Source organism: Artemia franciscana, unplaced genomic scaffold (assembly GCF_032884065.1).
Source record: "Artemia franciscana unplaced genomic scaffold, ASM3288406v1 PGA_scaffold_37, whole genome shotgun sequence".
Classification (NCBI taxonomy): domain Eukaryota; kingdom Metazoa; phylum Arthropoda; class Branchiopoda; order Anostraca; family Artemiidae; genus Artemia; species Artemia franciscana.
The window spans coordinates 225,682-250,658 of record NW_027062675.1 but is presented as its reverse complement, the minus strand read 5'-3'; the positions used below and the strand labels follow the sequence as shown (position 1 = coordinate 250,658).

The 24,977-nt window shown below is 32.3% G+C and overlaps 1 protein-coding gene and 1 long non-coding RNA gene across 2 annotated transcripts in view; both read right to left on the bottom strand.

Moving 5' to 3' along the window:
* The window catches only part of LOC136041759 (RNA polymerase II subunit A C-terminal domain phosphatase SSU72-like), a 38,066-nt gene extending 14,757 nt beyond the window's left edge, over positions 1-23,309 (bottom strand). Inside the window, exons 1-2 of the mRNA XM_065726518.1 lie at positions 23,166-23,309; positions 20,939-21,082 (exon numbers count right to left, since the gene is read on the bottom strand). Of these exons, the coding sequence (XP_065582590.1) occupies positions 20,939-21,082; positions 23,166-23,242 (221 nt within the window). The 5' untranslated portion in view covers positions 23,243-23,309. The remainder of the gene's footprint in view (positions 1-20,938; positions 21,083-23,165) is intronic.
* On the bottom strand, positions 3,879-13,506 carry LOC136041760 (uncharacterized). Its single transcript, XR_010621101.1, has 2 exons — positions 9,037-13,506; positions 3,879-4,058 (listed from the first exon to the last, which is right to left on the bottom strand). It is a non-coding gene; the product is annotated as an uncharacterized LOC136041760 (long non-coding RNA).
* Positions 23,310-24,977: the final 1,668 nt, after the last annotated feature.

The following is a 24,977-nucleotide window of genomic DNA, read 5'->3' as shown; positions in this document are numbered from 1 at the left end:
TTTCAAGATCTTTTAAGGAAGTCCCAAGGATTGGCAGCCCCGTGCCCTATGGGAGATAAGCCAATATGCCCTTCAAGAGGAACAATTAGCCCTAAACAGTTTCAGCAATATTAGTAGGATAGTGTTGGAAGTTTTCCCATTTTGTTTAAGGCAAATAATACTTAAAACTTTGCCTTAAGGCAAATAATGAAAAATTAATGTTTTATTTTTGTTTTAGGATCGATTGAAGCTAAAAAGAGGGGTATGAAAGAGTAATTCAGAACTTCAAGATGAAGCTGAGATGTAATAAATTATTCCTTGCAGGAAATCCAGATTTTATACTTTCTGTTGCTTAGATTTTTTTTAACCTAAATTGCCTTTTAAACTAAATTGAGCTATTTTTTTCTATGAAAAGCTATTTTTAATATATACTCAAGGGTAAGCAGAAGAAAGGTTTTTACTCTGCACCGGATCTGAACTTTAAATTTACCTTACAGAACTGTCCTACAGAGAAAAAAAATTATTACTGAAAGGGTAAGCTGACAAAAAACTGCAATTATTCTCCATATTATTCTCCCTAATAATATATACCTAAGTATGATAAAAATATAATACTTTGGAAAAAAACTTAGGCTACATATTTGCATGCAAAATATGTTAGCTACAATTATTATGAAGTAAGAATTGTTTTCTGACTTCACAATGTCCAAATACTTTGTCCTCACCTCCCCTAATGTGTAAATATATAGCCCAAACTATATATTACGCATTCATTTTAACATTTCTCACACTAAGGTAAAGAAGCTAGCGAAAGAAACCGGTTTATAGTGCGTCAATCTATGAACAACTTGAGCGGTAGTGGGTAGACTATATCATTTAAGTACCTAGGTATACTATACTACTTTCCCTATTTCTATTTTATAATGAATACTGTTTTTAACTATTAAAAAAATCATTAAAAATGTGTGATATTGATACTAGGAAATGTTGTTAGAAAAAGAATGATAAACACTAAAATTAAAACCTTCTCAATGAAAGAAACTTTCATAGAGAAGAAAGCTTTTTGGCATCATCTTCCTAGCCTGACAAGTTAATAGGCCAATTAAATGTATACCTTGACTTCTATATAAGATTTTCTATGTCAAACTACGTTGTAAGTTCAGAAAAACCCCTAAAATTGAGAGGTACTGTGGATAAATACAATTTCATGTCTTCCGCCCCAAAAGCATTATTTAATTTTTTAGGATATGAGTCCAGCTCTGAGGATTCTATAAGCAAATTTATTTAGCTGGAGGAGGGATATTATTATAGCACTTCCTGTTCTATTAAACTAATCGACTTAATCTTATTTTAAGTTTTTATTGTTTCTAATAGTTATGAGCCAGGCATATTCACCACCTTTAAATGCTTCTCGTATTGATAAGTGCCGGTTTTTCATCCATTGAAGCTCCCATAAAACCGTCCCCAGGCCTTCTAAATAGAACCTTCCAATTATGGTCATTTCAGAAATGATGGAACTTGATTTCAGTTTGCGTGTCTTTTGGAAAGTAAATTAATTTTTATAAATTTGAACTCAGCTAGGACTGAGTTCATTTTGAGGCCTCCAAAAAGCCTCAATAGATTACTTTTTAGATACAATTTTATTTCCTTCTATGCCACAGTTTAGAAATTCAAACGAACACGTTTGTCCAGTCAGGAGTTAGAATTTTGAATAATGCTATTCATAAGAAGTGAGAAATTGTGAAAGGAGAACCTGTAAACTTCCGAGCCTAAAGAAGTGTAACTATAAATATTAAAAAAGGGAATGGTATTTTATCCTACCCCTTCGTTGTTTTGAGAATGCAGAGACATTTCTCTAACCCAGTCTAAGGCCTTACAAAATTTCATGCCGTTTCTAAAGGTATGCTTGAAAATTGTTTTTCGTTTCCACTCTCTACTACTACTCGCCTAATCCTCTACTACTACTAATCCCCTTAAAAGTTTGAAACACAACACGAAAGTCAACTTGAGAATAGAATTAGTAAATTTGCCTACTTAGCCAGTTAAATAGGACTCAAAATATTGCATCTGTTCTTCCTGTGAAATTTCCGCGAAATATTTTGTTAAAGATTTTAAAAGAGCAGAGGGAAAAAATTCTAATATTTTTAGATGGCGCGCATAATGCAGGTATTTTTTTTCTATAAAAGATATTAAACTTGCCTCTGAAAAGTATTGCCGTCGCATCTTTACCATGTTTTTGGTTTAGTGTCTCTATATGCTTTATTTTTCACCTCTCTTTATTTATGTTAATTATTTGCAAAATATACATTTTAACTGGGCTAATATTATTTTCTTAAACCAAACACCATTTAAAGAAGGCTTGAAATGACCAATTTTCCTGAAAATTACGATTGCCAGTCTGCAAATACCAGTAAATACTTGGGAAACCAAACATTTCGTTTTGATTTGACGTAGAATCAAAAATTCTCTTCGGGGAAGAATTTTTTAAAGAAAGTGCAAAGAATGAGCAAACTATATTGACATGAGAAATTACATGAACAATCTTGCAACCTGGAGGGGAGAAGCAACCCTTTCATTTGTGGGTGCACAGCAAAATACGTATTTAAAGTATACTAAAGTTCCTCCCCCCATATTTTTTCACATGCTCCGCCTGTTGTTTAGTTTCTAGATTCTAAACAAATCAAATTCCCCCTTTCCCAATGCAAGTAATCTTCATGGATCTAGCACAGAACCTTAAGAAAACACAAATAAGAAATATTACTTCGTGCAATCTCCGAGAAGAAAATCCTTTTTCGGATCAACTTTCAACATTTTGAGACTTTATGTTCTAAAAAATGCAGATTCCCTCACTTTTGCTCAAATTTTTATGCACATATTTGAGGTTTGGTTTTCAATAAGAAATCAATAAAAAAGGTTAGCACATTCATTAGACAAAGAGCAGGCTTTTTTAAATATATGTTTTTACAATTATTTAGTTTGTTTTATATATTATACATATTATTTATCTATTATTCATATTATTTTAGACACTTTAACCTCTTGATGCTGATTACTGGTGAAGGCATTCAGACACAAATACCAAGGGGTTTAGTGCGTCTCCTTTTCGTACTATTTATTGACTTATTTATATTTGCCCACATCCAACTCCTGTAGTGACAGTTTAGTCGTTGCACTTTGTTCTCGGGTGGTTTTATATATGTAACACTTGATAGCCGAAAGCAGAACACATTTCTTCCTAACTTTGCACAGTAATTTATCATAGCTGCGCCAACATGGTAGACTTCTGCTAAATTTAGCGAAAGACGGCAACTTTTGTCAAGCAAAACGGACCAAGAGGTGTTACTCTTTGAATTATGGCCTATACATCTTACAGAAAGTGAAATTCTCACCATCTCAATAGAAAATTTCTTGGAATAAAATAAATGTTTCGAACATTTATCTAAAATTGTGTCCAAAAAAATCGACTCATATCAGAACGTACATTTACTAGTCTTCAGTCCCAAGCAGTTCCTTATTCAGAGATTGTACTAAAAACCATGCTTTATGTTGTTTAAATTTTATATGGATGTAAGTTAAAAAAGGCTATTTTAAGTTATTAGTTTCAGACGGCGGAACAAAAATCAAATGATATCACGGGTTCAGCGATGAAATTGGATATTACTCCTTGCTACGCGGCAAATTTGTGATATTCTCAGACGTACGCAATGAGCGCCCTCGTTCAGGTCTCAACCTATCACCACAGAGCCCTGGCCTGGAAAAGCTTCACCAAATCAGGGACTGATCCTCCCCAAGATTTTTTCCGTTTTTTCTTCTTCATTTTTTTACTCTTTTTTGAAATAAGTATGTCTTATTGGCGCCCTTGTCACACTCGCCCCTCCCAATTTTGCTCTAGATCTGCCTTTGCATCAAATATATTTATTATTGGTAGGCTTAGTATGACAACATTGAAATGGCGTATATAAGATCTCTGTTTTCCAGTAATTGAGCGTTCATTTTCAAAACAAAATTCCTTTCACTCTGCTCTTTTTTGGTTGTATATTCGTTCACAATTGAATCTTCAATGATTGAACGCTATTATCCTGAAAAAAAAAATCAAAAATTAACGGATTGAAAAGAAATTTCATTTTAAAACGATAAAGTGATTTTTTCGCAACAAAAGATCTAGGTAAGGAAAATCCAAATGATAAAAAAAAACACATACATGCGTATTATACATTTAGTAAACTCAATATGCTATCCCAAAACTTCCCTATGTAGGACTGTCTTTGGGAATTGAGCAGTATCCATGATCCACTTACTTAAAAATTCAAGATTTAAAAAAGTAAATTCCGGAATACTGAATAATTTTAATATATATGTCGTCACAGTTACACAAACAGATCGTACCAAAAGTTTTCAATTTTTTCCAATAATTATCAAAAACTTTTGTTCGCTCAAAGCGAACATCAGTAAAGCGATGAATGTTCAATTGCACCTCCATCCTCTTGATCTAAATTACTCTACCACTTGTTCCTTTTGAGAATAGCTTAGAAAACACTTTTTGGCTTTTACCTGAAAAGTCTGAAAATGTCAGATATGATCTATAAGCATAACAGAGACGATATACATACTTGGTATGCTTTTAGTTCACTTATTTGAATTTTAGTTATTGTTAAACATATTTACATTTCCCAATACCCCTGCTCAGAACTAACATTTTAAGATGTTTAAGGAATTTTTAGGTATTGGTAGCCCTCTGTCCTAATAAAAACTTAACTATTTGGGGGGGAGGCAGCATTTTAGGGGTATATTATGGACTAAATGGCCTCAAAACCTGACCAAAATAGTAAGATAAAATTATCAAAACTGTTTTAGGTCTTTTTTGGATTTTTTTTTTTTTTTTTTTTTTTAAGACTAAGTTGAACAAAGGGTGATCACTTTGCATAGGAAAGGAGGACTCAATCAACACTTATATTTATACAAGAACCATTGTCCTAAAAACTAAACAAAAAATTAATGAAAGGACTACATAAATTGGAAAAAGAGCTTTTTTTTATCAACCATTAAACTTATTCAACAATTTAGTCATACTAAGTGTAAAACGACTCATTCCGTTTTATAAGTGTGGTTTTATCACTCACTGAAAGCCCTTTTGGGACCAAACCAACGAAATTGAGTGACACAACCCCTTGATTCGACAAACTAATACTGCCCTTCTGTCTTTATTTGATATATCTCTGGTATAATAATGAATTATTCTACCCCTCAAAAGACCATAACGTGCATCACGATACACTTTCAAGAAATGAGCATTTTTATGATAGACTTTTAAATAATGAGCATTTTTATGATACACTTTTCAGTAATGAGCATTCTTATGATACACTTTTATGTAATAAGCATTTTTATGAGACTTTAAAGTAACGATCATTTTTATGATACACTTTTAACTAATGAGCATTTTTATGATACACTTTTAAGTAACGAGCCTTTTTATGATATACTTTTAAGTAATGAGCATTTTTATGATACACCTTTAAGTAATGAGCATTTTTATCAGGTGCCACTTTATTTCTTTTAATGTGTATCTTCATAAAGCATATTTAGGTGTTTCCATTTTCTCAATTTGGTTAACCATAACAAGCAACTCTCACGTTGTCCATAAAATGGGCTTAAGTAAATAGTTTGTTTAGTTCACCAAATTTTGTGCTAAAAAAAGGCTTTATAATTCCCTGGCTCCTATTCTTCGTTAAAAAATCAGGTGTTGACGCTATCTATTAAGATAAAATATAAAGTTTAAATTACTGAAAAAAAATACTTATTCAGGAAAACTGTTTGAGAATAATAGAGGAACATAAGAATAAAAGGACCAATTACCCGTCTTCGATATTCAAAATATTGGGAAAATTCTTTTGAGACGAAATTAGTTTTGACTTGAGAAAAGGATGATTTTAGGTAGACTTTTATGCTAGTAAACTTAGGTAACTATATAAACCGAATAAGACTAATATAAGGGATTGTAATATGCCGCCTATTTTTGGACAGATTGTATATTTTCACCGTTGCCATGTTTAAAGGTAACACCTGGTATTTTCACATTCCTAAAATAATAGCTAAAAATCAATTGCCAAGTTGTTTAAAGAGAAAGATCAACAGAATAGTAAAGATCAACGGGATCAAAGTGTGACTGAAAGTAAATCCCCCCCCCCCTTTGAAAACGGATAAGCAAAGATTTCTTCGATCTTTAATGGTGACAATGACAATCAGTGAAGCTTTTATGTTTGTCTAACTTGCAGCCAATATATCTAATAGAATACCGATATATCTATGAAAAATGAAAAATTATGAATAATGAAATAATAAATATGAATAATAAAAATAAATATATAAATAAATATATAGAATGAAAATAATAATGAATAATAAATATGAATAATAAAAAAATGAAAAATATATCTATGAAAAAATGTCCTTTGTTCATTCGTAATTTGATTGTACCAGAATCAGCAGCAAATCCACCAATTCACGAAAATGTAGATGGTAGAATTTCTTAAAGTTTTTGAAACAAAGAAGCATAAAAACATATTTTCTAAATCTGGGAGGACAACATTTTCAATTAAAAAGCAAAAAGGCATTTTTCAAAATTGTTGTTGTTGTTCAGTTGACGTTTGAGCGAATCAACCGCTCGTATACGTGCGATCCTCTTCTAAAACTTGGGCTTATGAAGCCAAGTCACTTTGAGAAACACACAAATAAAATTTTGGCACAGGCCACGTCAACACTTAAGATATCTTGGCAGAGTACTAGGACGTTGTACAGAGTGTTCTTGCTTTTATCACTGGCACTAGTATGTATATCACACCTCTATTCTGCAATTATTGCTTAAAATATCTGTGAAAAGATACATACTCAGATTTAAATAAGGCTAAAACACCAGAAAAAATAAATAGACTTTCAAAATTTAAAAAAAAAGTTAGGACAGCAATTGTCTCCCTCCCAAAATGTTTGGTTTGAAGTCTAATAATAGAACGTTTTTTATAATAACAATAATTAACCCCTGAAATATTACTATGATGGACATTAGGTCGTTTATGTCAGTAACTAATGAAAGGGGATCACGGAAAATAAATTTCAAACGCAAAAAAGGGAAACTTTAAAGTTCAGTAATCAGTTTATTTTCTATCAGAAAAAATAAATGTACAGCTTCATAAGATAGAAGACAAGCTCATATTTTCAGTTGCTTATATTGTTTACACAAGGAATTTGGATTTTTTGTCGATAAGCTGAAATTCTCCTATAAGCTGTCAAAAACTTTGAAACATGCAGCTTAAGTAAAACTTTACTAACTTTGGTAAACCTTTGCAATTACGTAAAAAATTTTGAATTAGAAAGAAGTTTTAGACTAAGAGAAATTTGAGAGCCTCTTTCTTCATTTTAAGAATAAAACTTGAAGGTGTGAAACACGTATCTTCAACAAAAATAGTCTGAGCCTATTCTGTATTTTTGACATGAAAGAACCGTCAATGCGGATTGAGCGAATCCACCCGATGGAAGAAACCAAAGATGTTACTATAAAATAGCCTGCAAGCTCATAAGACAAGGGTTAGACGTCCTGGATTTCATGGGGATCAAATCTCCTCTTTAAGAAATTACAACAGATTAACGTTAAAAACAAAATTGCTATTCCAATAATATTTAATAGTGTTTAATACCCCGAGTCGCCTTAAAATCCCCCACCCTCCCGTCTTCCTACACTTGAATACGATTCCGTGCCTGGTTGGGATTACACTATACAAATGACACATACAAATGAAAATGTCTTAGGTGGTAGCTAGATCACAAACTTTAAACACAACTGATTGACTAGGAATGCTGATTAATAGATGCATGCCGATTTGGAAAAATTACTGAATGAGGAATTGAATTTTTTTTACTCTCTCTCTATCGTATACTGTAAATTAGCCAAGAAATACTTTTGAAATCATTTTCTTATGATTCACCAAAAATGTAATGTAGTCATATTGTGTATTTGTTAAAAAGAGTTGTTCATTGAATTAAACTGAGTTATTTATAAGTATTAGTTGTAAGTGATTTTTATCAGCTGCGAGGTAACACAGAAATTAATAAGAAAACTTTAACATCCACTTATAATAATAATAAAGATTTATTTACCCACCGTCTACAAAAGATTATAGTGGAGCAAGAAAAATAAAAAAATAACCACACCAATAAAAAGAAACACTTGAGTTATTTAAGTAGATACCACGAAATTGCCATCAAGGGGGATTATTAACCTCAAAATTGAGGAAAAAAGATAAAATCTCGATGGATGCATTACATCTATAGAAAGCCTTCAATGAAATCCAAAAAATATTTTCCCTAAATATGTCAATGACAATACTTAGAATATGTAATTGGCTCATAAAAGGATTCGCTGAAATACTCATTAGCAAAATTTGGGGGCTTATGAAGGTGCATTTTCATGCTTTGTATATTAGAAAAGTTCGCCAAGTGTTTACAATATCGTTACTTTCCTCACTGAAACAAAAGAGGTGATAAAAATGATTTAATGAACGTTGAACCTGCACGGCCGGGGTAAAACGCAAAGCTTCGTTCAAACTGGGATAGCATCGTGCGTACATGTGTTGGACTCGGACGACTTGGCGCTACAATGAGTTGTTTATAGCATTTGTTTTTTAGTCCATTCTAGAGAATGCTCTATTCTCAGTCTAGCAATCTTTTTAAATATACACATGGACAAAACTGACCCAATAATTGTCAAGAGAAGAGGGGTATAACAGTTCACTAAAGCCGTTTTCAGGATTAAAATACATATTGTATTTTCTTTTTATTTTTACATAATTTGAATATGTCTTTGAAAGTTCTTAAGGGCGAATTTTCTTGTACCTAGGCATGCAGTTTACCTCACGTTCGATGTTCTCACTGTCAGACAGAAATGACATCGTTACAATTTTTATTTACTAATATGAAAAAGAACAAAATGAGAACAGCCTACATTACTGAAATCTAGAATTTAGTATAATAGATGGCGCTGTAAAAAGGTAAATAAAAATATACTTCAGTCATTCCATATTCTGTTTAATTTCTTCACTTGAAGCATAACTTCACACATTTTCCTTTAGTAGCTTCTTACTTTCACCTTTGTTTGCAGGGAGAGCAATAAACTCTTCATAAGCTACGACAGAGTAAAAAAATAAATTCACATCTGAACAGAAAATCTTGAAATAAATCCATCGTAACTCGAAACTTGGCACCTCAGAACAGTAGCTGCAACTATTAAAAATCTAAAACGAGAGAAAAGATTAATTGCCCACTCCCATTCTATTGTTGATTCAGCTTCTAGATTTGCTTTTTAAAAAAAGAAATGGAAAAAAGCTTTTCTCTAAAACCATAATACCTCGCTCTGACTCCCCATGACGGGGAGTCCTCATGATGGGACTCCCCATGATGGGGAGTCCTTCCTTCGATGGCTAAATATGTTACAACTAAAATTGAAGAAAATAACAATTTTTATTAAGACCAGTGACAAAGTTTCGTCAAAACCCAGGGAGGGAGGAGGGGGGAGGGTAAAGCTGGAGCAAATTTTCACAATTCAACTGGAATGACAATGAAAAATGAGCCATATAGTACCATGAGGGCAAAGATGTACTAAAGATAACTGACCCGTTTCTCTGGATGCTCAAATTATACAGGCTTATCTTGGTTTGATCTGATTCTTGCAGAAATTAAATTTCAGCTGGGGCGGGGCGAGGGTCAAAGTGGGGTCTGGAGGGAGCATTGCTCCCCCCCCCCTGCACCATAGCAAATTACACTCGTGGATAAGACCTTCTGCAGGCTTTTCTGGTTATACTTTGCAATTTCAAAGGCCAATGCCACAAATTCCAGTTTTCAAAAGCATTCGGGTAGAATTAATATACTCTGGTGAAACTTAAAAATTAAACTGTATTGAGTACAATTCTTCATAAAATTGATCTCTTGACAAAAATTTGAAACCCCAATTCCTGCATGCAAGAACGCGTTAGAATAAGTCTCCTTGCCACTATCAATGAACCTCGAATGAATAAATCTGTCAACCAGATTTTTATATTTCTGAATTCCCATATTTTAAAAAAGTCCGAATTTAGCTATGTGAATTATAAAGTAATTAAGCCAACATATCATATCACTTTCTTAACCATGAAACAAAATGACACACTATTAAGAACTATCATGTCCTTTCTGTGCTACATGCTATTGATTGACTATTCAGTAATATAACCTTGATTACAGTGTAATCAGTAGAGATTTCCCAATGGTTGCTAGAAAAAAAATCCAGCAACATAAGTGGAACCTATTAATTAGTTTTATCAGCTATAGTTATTAATTAGTTTTATCAGCTAGTTTCCTGTCGTAGAAATACACGACTTTACAACATTTCGACTTCACGAGGTTCATAATTTTTTGCCTCATCTTAGTGTTTAATTCCGCTTGTTTGGATACGAATAAAGCCACTATACAATATCTGTTAAACACATATCTTTAACTGTATCACGTACCATTTCCAATTGAGGCAAATGAAAAGAAGCAGATATATCACGTCGTAAATGACAGCGTGCTTGAGTCATCGACTGTAAAATGTCTTTAATTATTTTGCGAGGCTGCTTAAGACGGTGATCACGAATTTTTTTTTTTAAGAAAGTACATGTTATCAGTGTTTCACAGTTCTAAAGAGAATTTCAGCTTATTGACTTCACCACTGTCAAAATTTCATTTTAGTAACCAAATCAAATGGCCCACGCAAACAGTTAAAGAACTTGATCTTCCTTCCAATCATTATGTGCATCTAGTTGACTTCTTCTCACAAGGAATATCACATCACTCTCACTTAGTTGAAACATCCATTATCCTTTGCTATTTGCATGTGACAAATTGAAGGTCAATTCTATGATATCAAAATTAGATATATTGAACGTTTGAATATATCTAGTTTCATTTCAATCTACAAAAACAATCTACAAAATCCTGCATGAACTTTGCTCCCATTGTAGATATTTCCTTTAATTATCCCGAAAGTTGGTTGGTCAATACGTTATTCACTATTTTGGCTCTCGTGACCATTTTTACAACATTTATGCCACTGTCACAAATCGGGCAAGCATCAACTATTGCTGTCAAATAAAAACTAAAAAAAACAAACTATAAATAAAAACAACTATTGCTGACAAATTACAAATTATTGCTGACAAATAATGAGTTTGGCACTTGATGTTTTTTTGTTTTTTTTTTACAGATATTCTGTCATCTTTTATCGGCAGAGCATATCCTGGCCATTTCAACTCTTCTCTCATTATAGCCCTAAAAAACGGAATTAAACCACATTTCTCGCACAGCTGTGTGAAACTAAATACACAAAAAAAATTTGTTGTTTGGGAAAAATACAGAACATGGCAATAGTATAAAACCCAAAATATTTGGACTTCATTTTTCTATTTCATTTACTGTCTTGATTAAAATTTATATCTATTTTCATTTCACTTATAAATGAAAGGAAGCAAGATCTAAGAAATAATTTAAGTCTAAGCTACAAGTGGCAAAAGACCAAGGGTAATTTTTTTGATTTCATGAAAAAACATGGTAACATAGTAATCCCACGGTGGTTTTCAGAAAATTGTAAGAAAAGCAAGTCAATTCCAGAATCGTTTCGAAACTTTCATATTAATATGCGCAATGAACGGATCTACGGCAAAAGGTTAAATGTTCAACTTACAACTATGTTCTAAAAAATTAACGTTTTCATTAGTTTTGAGTAGAAAAAGATAGCATTTTAGAAAAATCAGCTACATAGTAATTTTATTTACATTATGTCTACTTTCAAAAATTATTTTCTTTTTTTCACCCTTTTCTAGCATTGATTTCAACCTTGCTGCCAACTTTTATGGTTTTTCTTAAAATACCTATTTTTTGCAATTTTGTGCATTACTGCTCGCTTTTCAATAAAGATTAAACAAAAAACAACTTTTTTTCAACTGGAAGTAAGGACAAACATTAAAACTTAAAACGAAAAGAAATTATTACGTATACGAAGGGGATTACCCCTCTCTCAACATCTCGCTCTTTAAGCTAAAGTTTTTAGTATTTTTGAAAAAGCTTCTTATTGTTCTAATCAAACAAATTTAGTGTTTCAGGAGATGTTTTTAAACGATTGGGACAAAATTCAAACTTTAACGTAAAGAGCGAGCTGTTGAGGAGGGGGCAATCCCCTTCATGTACTCAAGAATTTTTTTTTTCGTTTTAAGTATAATGTTCTCCTTACTTTCAGCTGGAAATACTTGTTTTTATTTAATTTCTTATCATCTTTTAAATAATGCCATGGAATCTGGACCCACATCCACGAAGAAATCCCCCTGGCCATGAAAATATCCCCTAGTCTAGACAATTCAATCCCATGAAAATTTAACGGGTGGGGGTTCATGTTATATCCAAACACATATTTATTGGGCATTTCAACTATGATGAACAAAATAGCTAACTCAAAATTTCCATCAGACGATTTTGGGAAAAAAGGACGGGGAGGGGCCTAGTTACTCTCTAAACTTTTTTGTCAAAAATTTTTTAACTAGAACTTTTAATTTCCTTTCCAATAAGCCCTCTCACGATATTCTAAGACCTCTGAGTTGATAGGCTCACCCCTGGGAAAAAACAGCAAAAAAACAAACAAACAAACAAATAAGTACGCATCTGTGATCTTTTTTCTGACAAAATATATAAAATTCCATATTCTTGCAGATAGGAGCTTGAAACCCTCTACAGTAGGTTTTTCTGATACGCTGAATCTGTTAGGAGTAATTTTCAATAAGATTCTATGACTTTTAGGAGGTGTTTTCCTCTTTTTTCAAAAATCATGCATATTTTCTCAGGCTCGTAGCCTTTAATTTGTAAGAAAAAAATTAATTAAACTTATATACGAAATCAGCATAATAGGTAGATTCTTTTGATATATCTATTCATATCAATTCGGTTATTATTTCGGTTACTACTGAGCCGCGTCGCTCCTTAAATATATGTCTTTGCCACGAAGTGTTTGAAAAGTGCAGGCTCAACAATCTTTCCTTGGGAAAAAATTTTCAAAATATAAATTTATCTTAGCGTAAAATTTCTAGGATAAAATTTAGAATGTTAACTAAATCAGTCAAACAGTTCGTGGTAACGAACTGTAGTAAGGAGCGATCCGGCTCAATAGTAACCAAAACTCTAAAAAAATGAATTTTGATATCAATAGCTACATCAAAAGAATCGCATTTTAATGCTGATTTTAAATATATAGGTTTCATCAAGTTTAGTCTTACCCATCAAAAGTTACGGGCCTGAGAAAATTTGCCTTATTTAGAAAATAGGGGGAAACACCCCCTAAAAGTCGTAGGATCTTAACGAAAATGACACCATCAGATTCAGCGTATCAGAGAACCCTACTGTAGAAGTTTCAAGCTCCTATCTACAAAAATGTGGAATTTTGTATTTTTTGTCAGAAGACAAATCACGGGTGCGTGTTTATTTATTTATTTTTTTTTTTTTTTCTTTTCCCCAGGGGTCATCGTATTGACCGAGCAGTCCTAGAATGTCGCAAGAGGGCTCATTCTAACGGAAATGAAAAGTTCTAGTGCCCTTTTTAAGTGACCAAAAAAATTGGAGGGCACCTAGGCCCCCTCCCACGCTCATTTTTTCTCCAAAGTCAGCAGATCAAAATTTTGAGATAGCCATTTTGTTCCGCATAGTCAAAAACCATAATAACTATGTCTTTGGGAATGACTTACTCCTCCAAAGTCCCTGGGGGTGGGGCTGCAACTTACAAACTTCGACCAGTGTTTACATATAATAATGGTTATTGGGAAGTGTACAGTCGGTTTCAGGGGATTTTTTTTTGGTTTTGGGGGTGGGGTTGAGGGGAGGGGGCTATGTGGGAGGATCTTTCCATGGAGAAATGTGTCATGGGGGAACGGAAATTCAATGAAAAGGGCGCAGGATTTTCTAAAATTACTATAAAAAAACAATGAAAAAGTAAACATGGAAATTTTTTTTTCAATTGAAAGTAAAGAGTAGCATTGAAACTTAAAACGAACAGAGATTATTACGCATGTGAGGGGTTCTAAAAATACTTTAGCATAAAGAGCGAGGTATTTAGGAGGAGATAAATACCTCGCTCTTTATGCTATAGTATTTTTAGTAATTTCAACTATTCATTCTACGGCCTTTCTGATTCAGGGGTCATTCTTAAAGAATTGGGACAAAACTTGCGATTTAGTGTAAAGAACGAGGTATTAACGAGGGTACAAACCCTCTCATATACATAATAAAAATTAAAGAATATAAAAGTTTGTTACGTAAGATAATTCTTAAGTTACGTATATTTTTTACTAATAGAAAAATTCGTTAAAAATAAAAATTTATAGTTGCCTTTTTATGTAAACCGAAAAATTGCATGGCAACTAGGCCTCCTTTCCCATCCCTCATTTCTCAAAATCGTCTGATCAAAACTAAGAGAAAGCCATTTAGACAAAAAAGGAATTAATATGCAAATTTCATTTTAATAATTTATGTGTGGAGAGCCAAAATCAAACATGCATTAATTCAAAAACGTTCAGAAATTACATAAAAAAAAAAACTAGTTTTTTTAACTGAAAGTAAGGAGCGACATTAAAACTTAAAACGAACAGAAATTACTCCGTATATGAAATGGGTTGTCCCCTCCGCAATCCCTCGCTCTTTACGCTAAAGTTTGACTCTTTGCCACAATTCTGCTTTTTAATACAATTAAAAGCTTTAGCGTAAAGAGCGAGGGATTGCGGAGGGGACAACCCATTTCATATACGGAGTAATTTCTGTTCGTTTTAAGTTTTAATGTCGCTCCTTACTTTCAGTTAAAAAAACTAGTTTTTTTTTATGTAATTAAAAGTAGAACTGACAGGACAATCGAGACTATGGTATTGAATCTAAGAACACGTACATTTTTTTAGTTTTGTAAAAAGCTTGAACAATACAAAAATATAACAGATGAATCTTCTACAGGGACCGAATAGGAACCACATTGAATTTACTACAATCTTTCAGCATTTACACCAACAATTGTTATTTTAGAAATATTTACTTTCATCAAACAAGTGATTTGCTAATGAGTGGGGAAGGGGAGGAGTCAATCTACTTTCACCAATCAAAACATTTACTTTGAAATCCTATTTTGCCGAAATTAAATTTTAGAAGATAGCATTACGGATAAAAAACGCAGCATGATGCTCCTTTAATCTTTTCTCTCCTTTAATCAATTCAAAACTTTATATTTTAACCCTCCTATTAAATTCTTCGTTTCCTTTAAATTCTTCCTCTTTACCTCTCGTCGTGTTACCACTAAAGACATATTTATTAGATCTTTCAGCTAGGCTGAACAAAATGAATGCCTTAAAATTTTGATTAGACAACTTTTGGAAAAAGGGGGCGTGGGAGGGGGGCTAGTTGCCCTCCAGTGTTTTTGTTCACTTAAAAAGGGCACTAGAATTTTTAATTTCTGTTCAAATACACCCTCTTCCAATCTTTTAGGCTAATGTGAAACAACCCAAACGAGTCAAATAAAAAAATTCAGAATTTCCAGTTTTTACTATACGATCATCAATCAACGTCATCAACATTAACCCAACAAGGCAAACAAAGCACATCAGAAGTTCCAGTTTTTGTTTTTACCAGCATAACTCGTCAACCATCAGCACAAGTCATCAATATCAATTGAATGGTTAAATAAAGCCACAACCATGGGTATCATTAGCTATTTTTTTTAGAGGGGGGGGGGGACAATAGTTTTTTCTCATCGACTGGTCTTTCTAACCCAGCGATCTGGGTGATATTACTGATAAAATTATTTCAAATTTTTTTTTGACCAAGACTAATCCTTCTTTTACTGATTTATGTCATATATTCCCATATTCCTATTTATGTAATGAAAACCGACTGGTTGAAAATGTGTGAAGGGGTGTCCATCCTCTCCCTCATATGTGATGCACCTTGTCACGACAACAAATCAAAAGTTGGAATTTTGTAAGCAGTTACCTGCCCAACCTATTGCCCCAATGAGTAAAAAAAAAGCAAGAAATAATTTAATTTTTTTATACAGTTCAAAATGGTGAGTTCACAGGATCATTAATATTAATTCACAAAATATAGGAGGGGGGGCAAATTTTTTCCAAAATTTAGGGTGAATCCCACCCCCAACTACCTTCATTTGACACCCATGCATAGAATGACAACGTTCTCAATCACTCCAAAATATGATTTTGGGTAAATTTGCTGATTATAAACAAACTTTACAACCTAGCTTTTGTAATTTAGATAACTTTCCTTTTAACACTGATTTGAAAACATTTGCTTCATTATGTTTAGACTTACCACTCAAATCTTGTATTTAGAGTTATTTTCTGATGCAATTTATTTCTGACTGATAGCTCTGAAGTTATAGAAGTAATAGAAGCCATATCCAAAAGTATGACTAAAGAACTTAATTTTTTCCATCAATTAAAATAAAATATAACAAATCAGAAAGGAAAAAACCTGTTGAATGACGATGCATAATTTTAACGTTTCATTTGTCCATAGAACCTTTGGAATTTAAACTTTTTTTGGAGGGGGGAAGGGCTCCGGACATATTGAAGAGCAAAACAAGGGCCTAACATTTTTAACAAAAAGAAAATGTTGAGATATTTAAACACAAGGCATAAAGGATGGACCTTCATGCTTCTTTTTTTGCCAACATAATAATAATTAAAGCACACAAGCCAACGTTTTTGAAGAAAACTATTTTATGGATTGAGATTTATAGGGTAAAAAAAAAAAGAAAAGAGAAATTATCCATTAGATAAGAAAATAGATGTGGGAGTTAAGCCCAAACATGTCAAAGCAAGGATATTTTAGATCCAAGTTTGCTGTTAAGTGTGTGTGCTACATTCTGGAAAAAAAATTCCTAATGGGCTAGCAAAGTCTGTAAAATTATAAGAATAAGTTCCAAGACTTCAATGCAAGAGCTCTGCAACTTTCCTGAAATTTTGACTTCAGTCCCAGATATCTCAAACACTCTTTTCTCTATTTTTATATCCATAATGGTTTTAACCAAGTTTCTCTTCACAAGACATGTACTAATACACTCACCCTGATCTAAATTTACAGACTACGTCGTTTTTTTCTCTTTTGCTTAACAATTTAGTTATAGTTACAAGCCATAAGAAAAACCTGGGGCATGTATCTCTTAGCTGAAACCATGTCACCAAAACCCCTTGGATAACTGTCAATCCTAAAAAAAAAATCTACCCATAGTAACTCTAATAAGTATTGTTGTACTCCATTCATGTGAAGTGAATCTGGGTAAGTTTATGATTGGTGAATAGTTCTTTAAGGGCTTACTAAATTATAGCTCTGTCTTTATGTCTTTTCTTGTCACCCCTACTAGTTTCGGTGGAAAGAATATTTTCATTATCCTTTTCCCTTATAAAAGTAAAAAACGCTAAGACTACTTTTCAGAGGATTGATTATTTAGTTTATATTCAGTAAATTCAGAGCAGTTTATTGTTGCATTTAAGTTGGTAAGGAGGGTAAGCCATTGCTTTCCAGACAAGCTTTCTAGTATTTTAAGATAGTTAAGCTGGATCAATGAATTTCACAGGTTTTCAGAGTTTTAGCTGCTCCCCAAAATCTTCATTTCCATGGCTTTACTAGTGTTTTTGGAATATCAAAGAAAGTTTACCTAGAAAGTGATTATCTGGGCTAAAGCAGTATACTTACCTAAAAAAGTGTCATTTGGGGAAAGTTCCTGAAAATAAGATTTTATTTGTGTGGAGAAATCTATTAGATTAATCACCAACTTATCCCAGCTCAGATTAGTACAAGTTCTTTATATTTTATTTTAGTATTTAGAATTCAGATAAGGATCCACTACTTCCAAACATTCTACTTTAAAACACTATAGATTTTGAAAAGTAAAAAAAAAAGAACTCAAGTACAATGGGGCATAGAAAAAAACTTATCACAGAAATCTTAACAAAAATTGAACAATATTGAAACTACAAAAATCTCTTGAAATGGTTTAAACAAAGGGTCTAGCCCCCCCCCTGAAATTTCCACACACAAAAAAAAACTGAGCAGTCAAAGAGAAAGAGCAGTCGGATGTCCTAAAGGGTAACAAAAGGACCAGATATCAATACCGTTTTTAGAATAGGGGCTGGTTGGATTACTAGTGTCTTTTGAATAAAAAAAAGAACAAGTTTATTTAACTGCAAGTAAGAAGCGGCATTACAACTTAAAATGAACAGAAATTATTCCATATATGAAAGGGACGCCTCGCTCTTTATGCTAAAGTTTTACTCTTGTCACAACTCTACTTATTAAAACAATAAAAAAAAAACTTTAGCATAAAGAGTGAGGCATTGCAGAGGGAGAACCCCTTTCATCTACGGAATAATTTCTGTTCGTTTTAAGTTTTAATGTTGCTCCTTACAACTTGTTGTTTTTTTTTTATTTAATTTCTGAACATTTTTGAATTAATACGTGTTTTGATTTTGGCTCACCACACATGAATAATTGAAACAAAATTTGAATTTTTTTTTTTTGCTAAATGGCTTTCTCATATTTTTGTTCAGACAATTTTGATAGAAAAAAAGGGGCAGGGGAGGAGGCTTAGTTGCCCTCCAAATTTTGGTTACTTAAAAATGCAACTATTTTTTTATGCTTTGAATGAATGTTTTTGTTAGTAATAAACATACATAACTTACAAATTAACTTACATAACAAACTTCTATATTTGTATATTTTTATTATGTATCCAAATATTTAAGAATGACCCAAAGGTCATAGAATAAATAGGTGAAATTACTAAAAATACTTTAGTGTAAAGAGCAAAGTATTGTGGAGAAGACAAACCCCCTTATATACGTAATATTTTATGTTTATTTTAAGTTTTAATGCTATTCATTCCTTCCAGGTGAAAACAAATTATTTATTTTCTCATTGTTTTCTTTTTAAATAATGCTAGAAAATCCTGTCCCCCCTTCATAAAATTCTCATCCCACATGATAAATTCCTCCATGGGAGGATCTTTCCATGGAGGAATTTATCATGAGGGTTGAGAATTTTCTGAAGGGGGCACAAGATTTTCTAAGCAAGCTTTTTGAGGATTTCCTACTTGATTTTTGGACATACCAAGAAATTACCAACACTTGTGGTCCAATTTTAGGATGGAATTTCTAAAATGAAGAAAGTATCATTGTAACCAATCTACTTCATGAAAAAAAGCAGAGGAGATTGAAGGATAATGTAACAGAGAATTCACTGAAATCCAATCAGCCAGCAAAAATAAAAAGAGAAAAAAAAAATGTATCAGCAATTTAGACAGGATATATGTTTTTGTAAAGCCAGGCCAGATGAGAAGACAAGTATCAATAAAACAGTGAGTTTTCTAAAGGGCGATGAGCAAACTTCTATAAGCAACAAAATTATACATGTAAAGTTTGGGGAGCCCTATGTTGTATATTCTGACATATCCAATGGTGGCCTGGGTTGTATATAAATTACCCTATGAGCTTCAAAAAGACAAAGCATTTTCAAAAATTGATTTTACACTTCAGCATTCCATGCAGCATTTTCAATGACCAAAAAGATACAACAGAAGATCAAATGATTTTTGTTGGTTTGATGAAGATTCTAGGATACAAGAGAATTCCAAAATGCAGAAATAAAAGCCAATGTTTTTTCCTGTGATTGCCATAAGATAATTTCTCATGTGGCTTATATATGAAAAAGTATATTTGTTTTAAATAAAGAATAATGAATTCTTATGTAAACAAGAATTCATTTCTAGCAGGCACTAAAACTGGCATAAGTACAACCATGGAAAAATTATCCCATGCAATGGAGTTTCTTAACACTATGGGAAAATTACGAGTAACATTATATTAAAAGCATTTAGACAGTACAATATGTCTATTAAATAGAAGTGCTAGGTATGCACTATTGCTATCCTGAGATGGCATGGCACAGCAAAACTGCCAAGTTTCAAGTCTATGAAAGACCAAGTTGTAATTTCAGGTTATGAAATACTATCTTGGGCCAAGGGAGAAAAAAAAGAAATTTGATATTAATTTTTGTTGGATGTGTAGGTCAATAAAAGCAAAATATAATTTTCTCTGAGCCTTAAAAAAAATTGAGGAATAGAATATCAGAGAAGCATAAAAAAGAGCTAAGGTGGCAAATTTATTGATTGTTTCTTTAGTAACTTTGTTATTAGCATTTTTTTAATGTGAATCTTAAAAAAATGTTGAAATCTTGACAAATGTTCTAATGAATGACATTTTGGCAAAAATTATCCCCCACCCCAGAAAAAAAAGATAAATATAATTTACATGGAAGCACCATTTCTGCAATGTTTGTGATTCTCAATGCAATTTCAGATTCAATGCATACAGATTCAGAATGTTTTTTTTTGTTTCCTACCAAACAGATGTGTGTAAATCCAAATCCAGTACCATTTTTGTTTAAAATCATGATTCAATATTGTAAGTAAAATCCAATAAATGGTCTAGAACATCATCTTAAACACAACTAAAGAGGAAAATAGAAATAAATTTGAAAACCCAGCATCCTCTAGAAGTGCTACAATGAGAAATGGATACCCATAAAATATATTAAGGGAAAACTGAACCAATTCAAATTGCATTAACAAGTAATTACTTTCCTTTAAAAAAAAAGAAATTGAATTCCAATTTAGACTATGGCTTGTTACTTTCAATTGCATAGTTGAAATAGGATTCAGCATTACATTAGATATAGCTATTTTTTTTTAGAATGGATTGCTTTGCTCAACCCTTATCTGATGTTGCTACTATAAATAATGTAAAAGTCAAGTAAGTTTGCTACAGTTGTAGTGTTTTTCCAGTTGAAGAGCTTCAAAGGATACAAATCTTTGTCTTTTCTACATAAATCTGCAAAAATCTTGTCATAGGTGACTCCAAAATCATAAACATTTGGCTTGTCAATTGCAGGTCCAGGGATCTTCACACGGTCTCCACTTCCATATGATTTGACACTAAAACCCTTCTTACTGCAAAAAAAAGTGCTTATTAGGCAAAGCTTATACATGGCTCTTCAAAAAAAAATACCAGTAATTTATATTATAAATGGCACTAAATTGTATAAGACTTATAAGTCCTAAAAGTTATCTTCTAACCAAGGAGTTGCTACATTTTTATTAGAATTTTAAGAATGGAAATATAACTTGAAATTTTTTTTTCCAAGACCAAACTAATCTAAACCTATAACATATCTAAACCGGACATAAACCTATCTAAAGTGTACATCTTGAATCTGCTGTTCCAGAAATATGTATGATTTTTGCAACAATGAAACCAAATTACAAAATCAATCAAAAGGTAAATAGATATTCATTATATAAGTCTTTAGAGCTAGATTTAATTGCTTGTGGCTGAGAATATTCTAATCTCTTATTGAACAACAAATCCAGCAAAAATAGGACAACACAGGAATTACTTACTGCTGCTATATCTCTTTTTAAAAAACTAGAATCCCTCTCATTTTCACTTTTCACCTCAAGGAATAAAAAGAACTATAAAGAGGTGGTTATTGAAACCATAGTTGTTTGGAATACATCTAGTTTAAGGAGAGTCAATGCTCTTTAGGAGCTACTGTTAGCCTTGTATTCTATCAAATCCATACCAATCTACACAAAAAGAACTGAAAAACAATTTTCATAGGGCTTATGGTTATACCTTCTAAGATTTACAATAATGGCACAATTTGCATCCTAACTGTTGTAACAAATATAGAAAATATCTTGCCTTGGCCAAGGTATTAATAGGCTTTACAATTAATACTACCAAGTTAAGCAAAGCTGTCTATTTAATCAATCTTTTTGTTATCCAAAAATCATAAAAATTTATTTTCAAAACCTAGAGCTGAAGAAACAGAACAAAAACTTGCTAAATAGACATATACTACAATAAAACATTGTGTTTTAAAATTTAGATAGACAATGGACCTGTATAATTTTGGAGACAATCCTATTACTTGAAAAGGAACACTCTAATTAATGCCTTTTAATACAATTCCTATATTTATTAATTATTTTAGTTGCAAATTCAATTTAAAGCCCTTAAATGGACCCTAAATTAACACCTACTTCCTGTTACTTCTTTTCACTTAAACAGATGCTATTCTGAGTTTGATTTTTAGACATATGAAGCAAATTTGATAATTCTTTTAGGTAGCCTACTTTACTTTTATCCCAGCCAAAGTTTAAAGTATTTTAATCTTCAAAGTTCTAAGCATGTTGGACAAAGGTACTTCAAATTAAGAATGTCAGAATAGCATGGTTGAAACAGGTTCTGAAAGGCATAGGTCATCAAAATGTTAAATTACACAACCTGTGTCATACTGTTTGATGGGTATGGATAGCCCTAGGCTAAGTATAAAAACAGGCTCTGATAATATAGGCTAGGCTATATCATCATCACCCCTCCCCCCTTTATGGCTCTATAGAACTAAATATATGTCTCCTTTTGTTGTTTATTATCTTCTGATGCATCATTTATCCTTTGTAGGCTATGTTAAACTGGGTTAAACAAATATTCAGTATTATTGTTGCATGATGGCAATGTTTATTGCAGAGAAAATACACATTAAATAGGCCTAAAACACTATAAAAACATTTTAGGTCAGAATTACTTATTAAATTATTTTGCAATAAATAGGTGCCTTTTGAGCATATTACTTTTAAATAGAAGGCTACATTTATAAGCTAATGGTAGCCTATTTTTTTTTTAACAATTTTCAAAACCTTTGCTAGTGTTGATAACTTTTTTGGGTGGTAACAAAAACAGATACCTTTGAGGCGTATTTAAGAGCTCAAGATACAATTTGACCCAGAAGCAATAGGCCTATTGAATTGCGCAAGAGCATAAGAGGAGGCATCCAAGTGATGTAAGCTATTCACTTTCATCCTACATAAATTGTTTTGAACTGCCTATTTACAATTAAGGCACCAAAATTTCACCATATTCTTCTACATTCATGACAAAGTGCCATTATTACTAAATATAGCCTAGTTCCTTGACCTTTTACGTTAATACACTTAAAGTAGCAGAGGTTAAAGTGAAAACTTTTGACACCTTAAGACCCGATGAGCCTCCATACTACGATTCATATTACTAGAACAAACAATAGCAAATTTAGTAGTTTTTGTCATTGTCAAATAGGCTAAATTGAACTTTCTAATCTTAGTTAATCTTTTCTTCGGAAATTGACGCTTTTAGAAAAACAGCTGTCAATGTTTTCATTTAGTGCCGCACCATCTAAAAAAATATGAAATTCGCAGTTTATGGAAATCACCATAAACTTTAGCTAGGAATGTTTTAAGAAAGATTGTGGCTTCAGTGCAAACCCTTTGAATCAAATCTTTGATTTTAACCATTAAATAGAATAGCAATAGCACCCATGGCTTTAAAAACAAAACGATTTTGCAATTTTTCGAATTCGTCTGTTCTTCATAGCTATTGAGGCTATTTACAAAAGAAAGAGTCAACGTATAATTTCTTTAATGAGCTATTTTGTCTCAAATTTGATAAAAGCACGAATTTTTCTTGCCACTAAAGAGAATGAGTAAAATGAAGTAAAAAGTGCAACAAAGAGCAGGAAAGTAAAAAGATTAGAAGCCCTGAGTTGACCAGTAAATATTGGTCGAATTGCGTATTGTAACGTCATATCTCAGTGTTGTTTAACAAAATCGTAAGCCGCTGGAACAGAGGTGCAAGAATATCTACAACTCCTTGTAGGAGGAAACTAGGGTTTAATCGTTTAAAATTTTCCAGCTTTGGGTCTCTGTGTTCAATTTGCCCCTTCATTTGTGGGCACACCTTTACGACAAGGTTAATCCAGATCATTTGGATTGAATTAACCTGCTAGACGCTAGATGTGCAAATGATGTGTAAGCTTCTCGTGTGGAAAAGCACACTTGGTACCAACCTTTTGAAATGAAGCACACAAAATTGAGATGGGGATAACTAACTTTTAAATGGATTTCGTTCACAATTTATCGCTTTTAATGCAATAAAACACTTGAGAAACAGAGCCGTTTCTAGATGAGGCGGGGGCACTTCGGTTTGGTAACTACCCATTTCGGTAATTTTATCTGGGCAGTAACAGCCTTAAGAACGGCCAAGGCGAGAAGATATAAGAAAATATACTGGTTGCAGTTTTGATTTCTGATAAAATCCTTCAAAATATATTTGAGTTTTTTCAAACTGAACAAACAAAAATTATTGCTGATACTAAGCTGTTTAGCCTTTACTTGTTAAATATCAATGTGGCTAAAACCACAATATCGTTTCCCTTTTTAAGTACTTGTCTGTACAAATTACTAAAGTAGGAAAATAAATTATACTAGATATTTACCTTTGACACATTCAGAAGATAACAGGTACTGATGTAGATGAATAAATAAATCCTATCACGAACAAAAATAAAAGTGAATATCAAAGTTAAACTTTCTACGAACACAAATTACCACGAATAGCAGTTTGACTACTCTTTACTCACATTGCCTTAAACTTTTTAAGGCCCGTGCATCTTTAAGCGAACTATTACATTTTGATCACATTCAAAACATTGAGAAATGAAAGAAAAAATACAGGCAAAAAAGTTCTTGATTTGCTGAGATTTCCATGAATTAGTATTATTATATATTAAATATCATTTTTATTTTATTAGTCCTTTCTACCTGATAGTTATGGTGATTACTTTTTGTCAATACGCTTACAGATTTTAGCATATTGTTCAGAATATACAAGCCATCTCAAGACCATAGCACAATTTGCGCTTTACTGAAAACAAAATATGTTTGAAATGTTTTCACCTGTCTTACCTCCAGAAATAAAAAAAAATTATCAAAACCTCAAGGAACAAATATGGGTATATGTCAATTA